The 12,646-nt window shown below is 39.0% G+C and overlaps 1 protein-coding gene across 1 annotated transcript; it reads left to right on the forward strand.

Annotated features, from left to right (window-relative positions):
* The first annotated feature begins 239 nt into the window (after positions 1-239).
* LOC107734545 (mothers against decapentaplegic homolog 1-like) lies at positions 240-12,454 on the forward strand. The gene is made up of 2 exons (XM_016546534.1): positions 240-306; positions 11,861-12,454. The coding sequence occupies exon 2, from the start codon at positions 12,047-12,049 to the stop codon at positions 12,452-12,454; it is 408 nt and encodes a 135-aa protein (XP_016402020.1). The 5' UTR covers positions 240-306; positions 11,861-12,046.
* Positions 12,455-12,646: the final 192 nt, after the last annotated feature.

The following is a 12,646-nucleotide window of genomic DNA, read 5'->3' on the forward strand; positions in this document are numbered from 1 at the left end:
ATGATTTCCCCATGGTCCTACCCAGGACAGTGCCATGATGGGCCACAGACTGGCCTCCTCTGGCCCTAGAAAGAGTAGGCTACATTGTTACAATGTTACATAATTCATTCCACGGTACTTTGAAAACGTTGAATGTGTAAAAAAGTAGGACTTGTTAGGACTTGCGCACCGCCCCTCACAATATCCCGCGGCGTGATACGAGTTTAGTGCGGAGGGTGCGGCGGTCCGCGACACACTGACGCCAGGCGAGAGTACAAGTCTGCTTGTATGAACGCTGTGAAGGATCGCGTCGAGGTGGCGCACAAGGTACAGTAAACTTTACTTTTTTTAATTTAAACGCGTCAACAAACTGTGAAATTACAAACGGCTCTTCTGTAAATGGTTTTAGAAGGAACGCGCAATTTATAACTTCTTACCGAGTGTTTATCGCTCATTGAGCACAGGGATGAAGCATCCAACTTGGTTGTTCTTCATAACTACTCAAGAGAGTAATTCACTCAGTATTTGCCATGGTTCATGTGGTGTGTCTGCACATCACCTTGTTGTTACATTTTGTTTGACTGTCACATGATGATTGTGCTGTTGTTGATGTTTGCCGTCAGTTTCAATAATATAAAAAATATTAAATTTTTTACGTTGTATTTGTTTATATACTTTTTAATTCAAGTATTGACCTTGATTATTGAATCCACACAAATGGGTTAAAATCTGTTTAGTCATTCCTTTATATATTATTCATTACATTATACATTCCGTGCTTTACCACCCACTTCGGTTTATTGTGCAGTTGGAGGGGATTTTTTTGGTTGTTCAAAAATGGCAATAAATCATACACGTCACTTACAGTGAATATTTACATGATGCATGCAGAGCCTGTGAGACCTGAGCCAGTTTTCATTGAACATTGTTGACATTGTGATTTTGATAAATGCATATTTTAATTTTTGTTTTTATTTAGGAATGATATTTTGAGTTTGTCTCAGTGCATCTTACATGCAAATTATTACTTATTTACATTGAAGAAAAATTTGGTGATATGAAAATGAATCCAATGCAGTTACTACTGTAAAAAAAAATGTCTGATAAGAAGCTATGCAAATAAATAAAGTGAAAATAAGTAAGATGCAGCTTATTTAATATGGCCCTTGCAAGGCACAAATCAACAAAAATTAACAAAACAAAAATAAGCAATAGGCTAACTATAATGATGATCGTTTTACCAATTACAAGATAAAAAAACAGATTGTTAATATGTCTTTCTGACATATTTGAATTGTTTTATAATTCCGCACACTTCTTGAAACGCGCTCTCAGCTCGCAGTGTTTTCCCAGATTTCACATTCACGTGCAGTTTACTCGCGCCTCACTCAGACATTCTGTCGCCAACCGCGTGACGTAATCTGCGCGAGCAGCATTGCTACTCTAGATGGTCTCCCTCCGCCACCGACGCCATGATGCATGAAGAGCCTGTGAGACCTGAGCCAGTTTTCATTGAACATTGTTGACATTGTGATTTTGATAAATGCATATTTAAATTTTTGTCACAAAAATTAGTTTGGGATCAAACAGTAATTTGCAGACCCCCTGTGGTACCCAATTTTGAAAATCAAATCTTAAATGAATGAGGTTTGTACAGTGACCTACATATTTTGAAATGAAATACATACAATTTTATGAATTTTCTTTACATTTCCAGATAGCTTTTGTGTGTGCATGGAGTCACACTTAATCTTTTGCTTCATAAAAATGTAGGAAACTTTTAAAACTTTGTATTTATGTATTTATTTTTATTCATTATTTTAATAAAATAAATACAAAGTAAAAAATAAAAGTAATTACATTTTAGAAAATTGTTTCCATTATTGTTGTTGTTAAATAATAATAAATCATCATCATCATCATTCTGCCCATCCACTATAGTTGGAAATTATCACAATCGTGTAGCATATTATAAGATATCTGATATATTGTTCACAGACGTAAAAAGTTGTTTTTATTATTATTATTATCATTGTCGCTGCTGTTATTATTATGAGAAGGAGGCATGTATACAATAAATAAACAAACAAACAAAACTGCTATAGTTGTAGGCATTTTTGTTCACAGACCAACATAGTGTCCCTGCTTTCTGTTTGCAAAGTGTAAAGTGAATGTATCCATCACATGATCAGGTCTGTATGCACAGATTGCGCACTAACTGCATTGGGATGTATTTAATGTGAAATGCCTGTTTTCCGTAAGTTTAACAGGCCAACTTTCTTTTGTGGTTTCTTGGCTCATAGTATCAGCGAAGCTCCACAGTGACTCACAATATACTGAGAACAAACAATTAGCCATCAGTTTACAGAGCATTAGCTGTTGTGCATGAACCTTTGGCCAGTTTGATTTAAAAGTGGCATCACAGGGAGTTTGAAGCGCACTTGCTCTTGTTCATGGCCCTTGCAAGGCACAAATCAACAAAAATTAACAAAACAAAAATAAGCAATAGGCTAACTATAATGATGATCGTTTTACCAATTACAAGATAAAAAAACAGATTGTTAATATGTCTTTCTGATATATTTGAATTTTTTTATAATTCCGCACACTTCTTGAAACGCGCTCTCAGCTCGCAGTGTTTTCCCAGATTTCACATTCACGTGCAGTTTACTCGCGCCTCACTCAGACATTCTGTCGCCAACCGCGTGACGTAATCTGCGCGAGCAGCATTGCTACTCTAGATGGTCTCCCTCCGCCACCGACGCCACAGGATAATATAGTTCCATGGGCTCTCACACTCAGAAACACAATAAACTGGGTTATTAACGAATAATAAATTGTTTTACATTAATAAATGCCTATTTAAGCTGATTCTTGACATTAACAACGTGACATTGAATGGTTTCATAAAGACTGTCTGAAATAACATTCATTGATTTAGCTATACATTTCGTTTGTAGAAAATATGATTGATTTTCTATTATGGACTGTAATTTTCACGTTTTGTTTTTCGTCTTCACGTTGTTACAGACAACTTTACATTGACAGTTTGCATTGTGGATAAACACTTTAGTAAATAAAGATTTGATTCATAACATACCATGTTGCTTTATAGCATTTTAGGATTTCTTATATATATATATATATATATATATATATATAAATAAATAAACAAACAAACAAAACTGCTATAGTTGTAGGCATTTTTGTTCACAGACCAACATAGTGTCCCTGCTTTCTGTTTGCAAAGTGTAAAGTGAATGTATCCATCACATGATCAGGTCTGTATGCACAGATTGCGCACTAACTGCATTGGGATGTATTTAATGTGAAATGCCTGTTTTCCGTAAGTTTAACAGGCCAACTTTCTTTTGTGGTTTCTTGGCTCATAGTATCAGCGAAGCTCCACAGTGACTCACAATATACTGAGAACAAACAATTAGCCATCAGTTTACAGAGCATTAGCTGTTGTGCATGAACCTTTGGCCAGATTGATTTAAAAGTGGCATCACAGGGAGTTTGAAGCGCACTTGCTCTTGTTCAGAGTGTCTGTCTCTCTCACTTTCACTTTCTCTGTATCCCTCCTTCTCCATTTGTCCAACCCTAAACCCTTGTTTTTTAATTTTTTATTAGAGAACATTGCAATAGAGCTGGCGCTTAATGGAGGGCCCCAGATCCAGCCCTTGATAAATAATGTAAGCTCTTTTTAATGCAGAGTCCCCTGGGAGGGCCGAGAAAGCATCGTTACTGCCTCCTAAATTGATTAACGGCACTGAACCAGCGCAAAATGATACATGGAGATGATGCGGGGGGTCAAGGCTGTCAAAGTTGCGTGATGGGAGCCACATTAGCTCTGCCCGCTGCACCAACCCTCAAGCTAATGCTAATCTAATATTTACATGCACTCAGGCCTGGAGAGCACTAGCTGAATGCGCAATGATTGCATTTTAATGGCTGCCCTGCATTGCAAATGTGGAACCGAAACTGCAGTTTTTTTCCTTTTGCGCAATTTTTCAAGCAGCAAGTAGGCCTACTCAATCACAGTTCACTGACAAGACCCCTTTATGCTCATCTTACGATCATTTCGTCTCCACCAAATTTTTTGATCCCATGTCTGTGCATTAGGCAATTGGCCCAAACAGTGCACTTGCCTTTAAATATTGGTTGTTTTGACTGGGCACCAGACAGCCCAAACTAACATTGTCTGAGTCAATACAATGGTATATATTGACCTTTTATGTAAGTGTGTGGTCAGACTAGTGGTCAGATTTTATGAATCCTTAATAATATGTATCAATTCCCATCACTCCGACAGCCTTTGAATACCTTAATGCCTAAATGTTTGGACTGTGGGGTTCCTCTCCAAATAACATGAAAAGCAATTAAACAAGGCAGCTGACAGACCAAAAGATCTTACCAAACCCAAGGGCCTGGTGTGAGAACAGCGTCTACGGATGTTCAGACAGTACCTGTTGAGGGAATACCCGATCTGTGTGGTGTTTGGGTTCGGAAAGGGTGCTTTCATCATGTATGACAGCTTCCCTAAGGGAACAGCTGCATGTGTATTTGAGTTTGAAGTGGCCTACAGCCTTTGACAATGAGAAGCCCCTGCCTGCCTGTGATACTTAAAGATAAAGAGGCTCTTGATGTGTCAGGGAGATCCTTGTAACAGTCACACAAAGGTGTTGAAGAGTTTCTCCTCCCCTTAGTCTAAGTCATTAGAGAGAGTTTAGTGTGTCATAATATGTTCCTTATAATATTACATCGTCACTTTGATATCAGAATCTCAGATTTGCTACTTTTTCTTTCAATGTCTGTCATTTTTCTTTCTCAATGTTCATGTTATTATTAGGGGTGTGCACGAATAGTCGAATATTCGAATATTCTATCGGCAATAATTATTCGGAAAATAATGCATGCAACATTTCATTCGTGATGCGTCTGCCACATTACTTCAGCGGCTATTCTGTCTCACAGCAACCAAAGTGCCTCCGTAGCGCTCGCAAGCGTTCACAGCGAGGCATTTTCAGAAGAGTGCCTGCCGTTTTCAGCTGGCTAAAAACACTTTGGTTGACACATGGCATAAGGAGCCGACTTTCACCCGATCATGTACAGTACATGTTGTTGTTTTTGTTTTTTGTGAAACATTTTTGTCTCGTCTATATATATATATATATATATATATATATATATATATTCTATCTTGCAGGTTATTGGTGATGGGCTTCCTGCCCTTTGCTAATCTCCTCCCTGACAACAGTATACGGTTTTGAATGAGTATTTGGCTGCAAGATGATGCTAAATATAGCAGCAACTTTTTAGCCTCCCCTTTGCTGTGGTCCACGATAACAGCTACTACTCGCTTCATCCTAGATAAAGGGATAGTTCACCCAAAAATGAAAATTCTGTCATTAATTACTCACCCTCATGTCGTTCTAAACCCGTAAGACCTCCGTTCATCTTCGGAACACAAATTAAGATATTTTTGATGAATTCTGAGAACTCTCTGAACCTCCCATAAACAGCAATGTAATTACCACAATCAAGGTCCAGAAATGTAGCAAGGAGATCGGTAAAATAATCCAGTCACTTGACGCAGCTGACACAGAATTGCATACGCTGTTTACGTTCAGTGGATTTTCTCCAAAATGGCCCCAGGGTGACACGGAGGAGACGAATTGTTGAATAAATTCATTATTTATGTTTTCTTTGCGTACAAAAAGTATTCTCGTAGCTTCGCAAAATTACGGTTGAACCCCTGATGTCACATGGATTATTTTACCGATCTCCTTGCTACGTGTCTGGACCTTGATCGTATGGCGTTATTTTAATGACAAATGTCGAGAGCGCATTCTTGTAGCGAAAGCACATTAATATAATGCGCGAGTGCGAATCTCTCAACTCGCAGTCGGATTTCCTTTGCTCTCGCACAAAACCGGACTCGTGCACTCAGATACACGCTGCTCTCGCCCGGAGAGAGTGCGCGCCCTTAAAACGTGTCTCTCCTCTCACTCAAACTGTGTCCTGTGCACTCACAAATCTCTATGTGCTCATGCGCTATAGATATTAATTATTTTCGCACCTGAATCTTAAATCTTAAATCTTCTGATTTAAGACAGAACTATTTAGATATGGGTTCGCGCATTATATTAATGTGCTTTCGCGCTACAATTATTTGCTCTCGACATTTGTCATTAAAATAACGCCATATGATCGTGGTAATTACATTGCTGTCTATGGGAGGGTCAGAGAGCTCTCAGAATTCATCAAAAATATCTAAATTTGTGTTCCGAAGATGAACGGAGGTCTTACGGGTTTAGAACGACATGAGGGTGAGTAATTAATGACAGAATCGGTAGAAAAAAAAAACTTTCTTGCCTCTCAGACTCTGATAGACTGGAAAGTCCTTGGCAAAACAAAATAACCTTAGACTTTTCATATGTGTGGAAGGAGATGGAAAAAAGAAATAGGTTTTGTCTAGGAAGAGCAAGAATAATGTTTTGCAACTTAGAAGTGGTTCGGTTATCATACTCAATGTGAAAGCATCCCACCCCAAGAAATGTATTTCAGGCCTCTTGCTTTATCCCAATGCTAATGCTTTATGCTATGCCGAACCATAACTGTAACTTCAAAAGAAGTGTGAACTCTTGCATTGTGCACTCTTATTTCCCTTCCCATTACCCTGAATGCTGGTTAGTGAATGGCTGCTTTGGGATCTCTCTGAATGGACACTTTTATCTTTATCATAAATGCGTTTCCTCTCTATTCTCAGGATGTGGAAAGGCTCCCGTTCTTAATTTCTTTACACTTTTTTTTTTTTGCCTGTTGACTGAGTGTATGGTTAACGAGAACCTATAATATGTTTCAAAACCTACAGCGGTCTCCTGAATGGCATCCTGTTATAAGCTGCAGCACCTTTACGTATGAGGAAACTGATATGAGTCAGGAAATTGTTCAGTGCTATACAGCATCACTCAGCAGTGTGTCATGTCAGTATCATTTAGCATGCCATATGAACACATCCCACTTCCCATATGCTGAAAGCCATTTTGAGAACTTACCGTAGAGCCGATGTAATTGGAAGCTTTGCGCTGTGAAACTGAAGGCAGCCATTCCGAGAAGCCGTAACAGAAAGATGTCATCATCATCAGTGATCTCATGGTAGAAAATGTATTGCGTCATTTGTTCTGAATCGGTGGCATTAAAGCGTTTGTTCACGAGGATATCTCACTAAACTGATTTCAGAAAGGCTTCTAATGCAGCGTAATGGTAAAATAATCAATATAATACAAAATATATTGTTGTATATTCCTATTGCTAGAAATTAAAGGGGTCATGACATGGGTTTTTTGGTTTGTTTTATTACGTTCCCTTAGGTGCAATTATAATATTACTATAGTTTTTTGGACGAAAAACTTAAAAAATTTAGTGATTTATGACCTTTTTCCACCCTGTTTCTCATCCTCTGACTCCAACAGTCAGTTTTGGGCGGTTTTCCCCTTTAAGAGTTCAGTGTAACTGCCTACTGTTATGATTGGCTAACGTCTTTTAACACGGGGCCTGAGCATGACGGACTCTGAAAACAATATGCAAGTAAACTAAGTAAAAACACTTGTGATTATTCATTATGAATTAAACTGCAATTAACATTTTAAAAAGTAGTTTTTACATGAAATACATTACTTACAGTTTCCGGAGTCGTTGTTGTGTCCAGAATAGTCGGCACGGCTTGATCTTTGAGCAAAAGTGTTCTGGTAAAGCCAGCATCATACTGCGATTTGTTCTCAAAACAGTCATCCGTGAAATGTAGTGAACATACGCATAAATTAACACTGACGTGACTGGGACGTTCGCAAAAAATAAACTGAATCCATTTTTCCCTGACGTCTGGATCCTTCGGCAGCATATTCAAACATGTTGTTTTTCCACAGCCAGGAACGGCACATCTGCGTGGCATTGCAATCTTATTGTAAACAGCTACTTCTTCAGACCCACTCGCTACACGTCGACTGAACACCTGTGGGCGTGACAACGATGCGATGATGCAAAATTAGGCGTAGTTGTCTTGCGCTGGAGGCGGTCATATTTTATATGAAAGTGCTCAATAAATAAATAAAAGAAAGAAAGAAAAGAAGATATGCAAACGACTGGTGCTAGGTGACGTCACCTTGCCCCATAGGATCCACAACGAGCCATATTTGGAACTTGATTAAATAAATGCTTCGTTTATAATGGGGAGGACGTCTTAAGCTATGAAACTTGCAGGACGTTTTAATGGTACAAAGACTTCTTATATGCCAGAAGATAAAGGCAAATTTGGTTTCTCATATCATCACCCCTTTAAATCAAAAGTTGTTCAAAAACATACATTTACACACAAAATTACTAATAACCTAAACTTTCAGGCACCATTTTATTTTTTAATTCATTTATCAAACGCAAGGGAAAGTGGGATATCATAGGCAGCTAAGGATATATCTGTAGTGCCTTCAAAAATTGATTGGACGAAGGTATCTCATTAGACAGGATATGACACAATCATAGGGTTTGGATGTGCTAGGGCTGGACAATATTTCGATATCAATATATATCGCGTTAGAATTTTTTTCAATAACGGTGATATGATTTTTAAACCCATTTCCGATATTTCGATATACATTAGCATTTGTCACTGAATGACGTTCAAGGCGCAGCCGTCAGAAAGAGCAGAACAGAATTAGGTACTTGCGGGATGACGTACATCACAGACACACAGCCAGCGCTCAGCAGTAGTTGGTTAAGCTCCGGCGCGGCAAGTTTTAGCTACAAGATGAGTACCCCCGACTGCAATACAGATGTGACTGAACGAGCTTCCACAAGTAGGGAGAAAGCAGACGAAATAGTTGATAAGAGAGGAAAGACTAATTCAGTGGTGTGGAAGTGGTTCGGCTTTTTAAGATCGGATAAACTTCAGGTTTCGGTGCTCTGCAAAATGTGCCGGAGAGTGGTGCCGACTAGCAGCGGGAACACGTCAAATCTGTTTCACCATTTGAAGCAGTTCCACCCGACAGAACATTCTGAGAGTCAGAAGATGAGGCACCATAAAAGTTTAAGCCAACCTATCCCCGAGCCATCACCATCACCCCCCCCCTCCCCAACACCAGCTATGTCAAAAGAGAAGTCCATGCAGCAAACACAGATGGCTGCATTCATGCCTTATGACAAACAGTCTAAATGTCATAAAGACATAAGGCTGTTACAAGCTTCTTGGCTAAGGACATGATGCCATTTAGTACAGTGGAAAACGTGGGCTTCAGGAAAATGATGTGAGTCATTGACCCCAGATACGAGCTCCCTGGTCGAAAATATTTTTCACGCACAGCTATACCTTTACTTTATGGTGAAGTCAGGGACAGGGTGGAGGAGCAACTGAAGTCAGTGTCATATTTTGCGACCACAGCTGACCTCTGGTCTAGTCGAACCTCGGAACCATATTTGAGCCTGACAGTCCACTTTATTGACAAAGATTGGAATCTTGTCAGCTTATGCCTCCAGACGGTCTACTTTCCGGAGGATCACACGGGCGAAGCAATTGCAGCCGGACTTGCAGATGCGCTCGCCTCCTGGGGACTCAGCGAGGACCGCCAGGTCTGCATCACCACAGATAGCGGGACCAATATCATCAAAGCCGCTGAGTTGAACGGATGGACAAGACTACAATGCTTCGGGCACCGACTGAACTCTGTCATTGGTAAGTTATACACAGTTTAAATGCTCGCCACAGTATCAACACTGACCGCCACAAATAGATTTTCAAAAAGGCTTTGACTTCGTTAAATAAACATGAGAACTGTATGTTTCACAGTCAAAACGCAGCGCGGGGTTTTTTTTTTATATGAATGTGTCTGAAGGAAACCGACTGTCTTCAGAAAAGTTTCTATGTCATTTTCATTTAATCTTTCCTATAATGCCTTATAAAGTAGTTCATGACCACTGTGCCTCCTGCTGGCAGAGGATTAATAATTAGTTGACCTAGTGGCATAGTTTTTATTAGGTGATTTCTTTCCTGTTCCTGCCAGAGCAATATGTTTTTGTTGTTGCTCACTCGTTTTTTAATTTAATTTAATTTTTATTTGCTCACTACTTTATCCAGGCTGAAGCAGTTTGTTGGTTGTTTCAATCTATAAGAATAATCCGCCTGTTATAGTTTAAATGAAAAGATATTATTGTTAATAAGGTGAGTCTGAGAGTTTTATTTATTTGATAGTTTGTTTATTTCACATTTCTTGTTTGTGAAGGCTAAATACAAATAAAAAGTGAACATTAATTTATTTGTACCGTTTTTATTTCAAAAATGTTATATAGTTTTATAGGAGGAGGTATTATATACTTGGCAAATTCATTTTTCAGACGTTTGTAGGTACAGACATCCATTGTGGCTTTTTTAAAATATTCATATCGATATCGGAATTATATCGTATCGACCGAAATTTAGAAATATATCGTGATATAAATTTTGGCCATATCGTCCAGCCCTAGGATGTGCCTTGTTTCTTTCCTACTGCCGTTGTGAAGGCAGAATTTTTCAGCTCTTGGACACAGCCATAGTCTGAAGTAGTGTTGTCAAAAGTACCAGTACTTCAGTCAGTCAGTACTTAAATTTTAAAACCATAACCATACCGGCCTTTCTGGAGTCCCGGTAGTACAGAGTACGGGGTCGATGCAGTACCTGCTGATAGGCAGCTGCTTTCAAATGCTCCTGTATTTGAGCACTCTGTGAAGAGCGTCAAAGTTTTCTATTTACAACGTGGTTTTGCAGCGTCTTTTTTGTAGCCAATCAGAGACATGTTTGTTGAGAGTGTGAATGCAGAGGCCAATCTGAAGCTTGTAAATCAGAATCTGCTCAGTATGTCAGTTTGTTCAGCGTGAGCTCTACTCACTTGCAAATTGTTTCGCTATAAACAACAAAAGTATAAACAAGATGTAAATAAGGGATTCATTGTGCAGTATGGACAGATTTTTTTTATTACAACTGGAGTTTTCTCTCAGTCAGTGAGCTTGTGCTGCAGCTAAACTGAAGTGATATCAATTTAATTGATTATAATTGGAGCGCTGTTTGCTTAGTTTCTGTAAACTATAATTTGAATAAAAGTTTTATTTTTCAGTTTTGGGAGGAGGACTGTATTAAAGTACAGGACTGAATCTGAAATTGCAGTGTATCACTACGATAACCAACCAAACAAACAGGACAAAAAAATCTGATGTGTTAAAATAGATCTGTGCATCAAGTATTGCAGTGTTAGTGCAATAGACCTGCCACTTGTTCTGTTACTTGTAATGTGTTTCTTTGTTATTTTATTACTTTCATTTGATCTTTTAATGCAATGTTTACATAATTGAACAATATTTGAAGGCTACATACAGTACAATTGTTTTAATGTATTATGTACTAATTATTAAGAGCATTAATAATTTTAACTAATTTTATTTAATATTTATTTTTTCAAATAGGTAAATAAAATATAAATGCAATATTTATATTTAATTTATAGTAAATAAAATATAAAATTTAAATAATTAGAATAGGCTAGGTATGGTACAGAGCACATAGGAATTTTACTATGTAGTCGGGTACCGACTACTGCAATTTTGGGACTGTGACAACACTAGTCTGAAGCTAAAAAATTTAAGTCTACACATCATACACTACACAATTTTCTGTGTATATCTACAGTCTGGATCTGACTTTCAACAACAACTGTTGACTTGTGCAGACTGCAAATCAGGCCAAAAATCTGGGCAAAATTTGTGTAGTGTATTCCAGCCTTTAGTGTCAGTGCTGGAATTTCTTAAACAGATCCCAAAGTATAAATGTCTGATTGAATTGTTAATCTCTTTACAGGTGCACTTGACAATCTGACCTAGATCTGGAACAACACAACTTTCAGCAATTACCCCTGTTGATGTGTCGCTGTGGTTGAGTTTTTGATTCTCTTGGAGGAGGTAGAGCAGAGATTCCTTGTTTCTGTGTGGCTGAATCCTGCGGAGTAACTGTGACAGCGTTGGCTGGGGCGCACGTGGCGCCACTATGAACGTCACCTCTCTCTTCTCCTTCACCAGCCCGGCGGTCAAGCGACTGCTGGGCTGGAAGCAAGGCGATGAAGAAGAGAAGTGGGCAGAGAAGGCGGTGGATGCTCTGGTCAAGAAGCTGAAGAAGAAGAAGGGTGCTATGGAGGAGCTGGAGAGGGCACTCAGCTGCCCCGGTCAGCCAAGCAACTGTGTCACTATCCCCCGCTCGCTGGACGGAAGGCTCCAGGTGTCACACCGGAAAGGGCTGCCTCACGTCATCTACTGCCGCGTATGGCGTTGGCCTGACCTGCAGTCACACCATGAGCTCAATGCCCTGGAGTGTTGTGAGTTCCCCTTTGGATCTAAGCAGAAAGATGTGTGCATCAATCCCTACCACTACAAGAGGGTGGACAGTCCAGGTGAGTGACTAAATATATCTGAGCCAGTTCATGAGCACTATGTAATAGAAGCTGATTGATTTAGTTGGACTAGTGGTTGGAATTGAATCATTTGAATCTGTTCATTCAGATTCATTTAGTGACTAGGGATGTAACGATTCACGCAACTCACGATTCGATTCACGATTTTGATTTCACGATTCAATTTTCTCACAACTTTT

The sequence above is a fragment of the Sinocyclocheilus rhinocerous genome, unplaced genomic scaffold (genome assembly GCF_001515625.1).
Source record: "Sinocyclocheilus rhinocerous isolate Xijiao unplaced genomic scaffold, SAMN03320098_v1.1 scaffold580, whole genome shotgun sequence".
Lineage (NCBI taxonomy): Eukaryota > Metazoa > Chordata > Actinopteri > Cypriniformes > Cyprinidae > Sinocyclocheilus > Sinocyclocheilus rhinocerous.

Excerpts from the sequence above, each read along its gene's own strand:
- LOC107734545 (XM_016546534.1), top strand. The coding sequence starts at position 12,047 with ATGAACGTCACCTCTCTCTTCTCCTTCACCAGCCCGGCGGTCAAGCGA.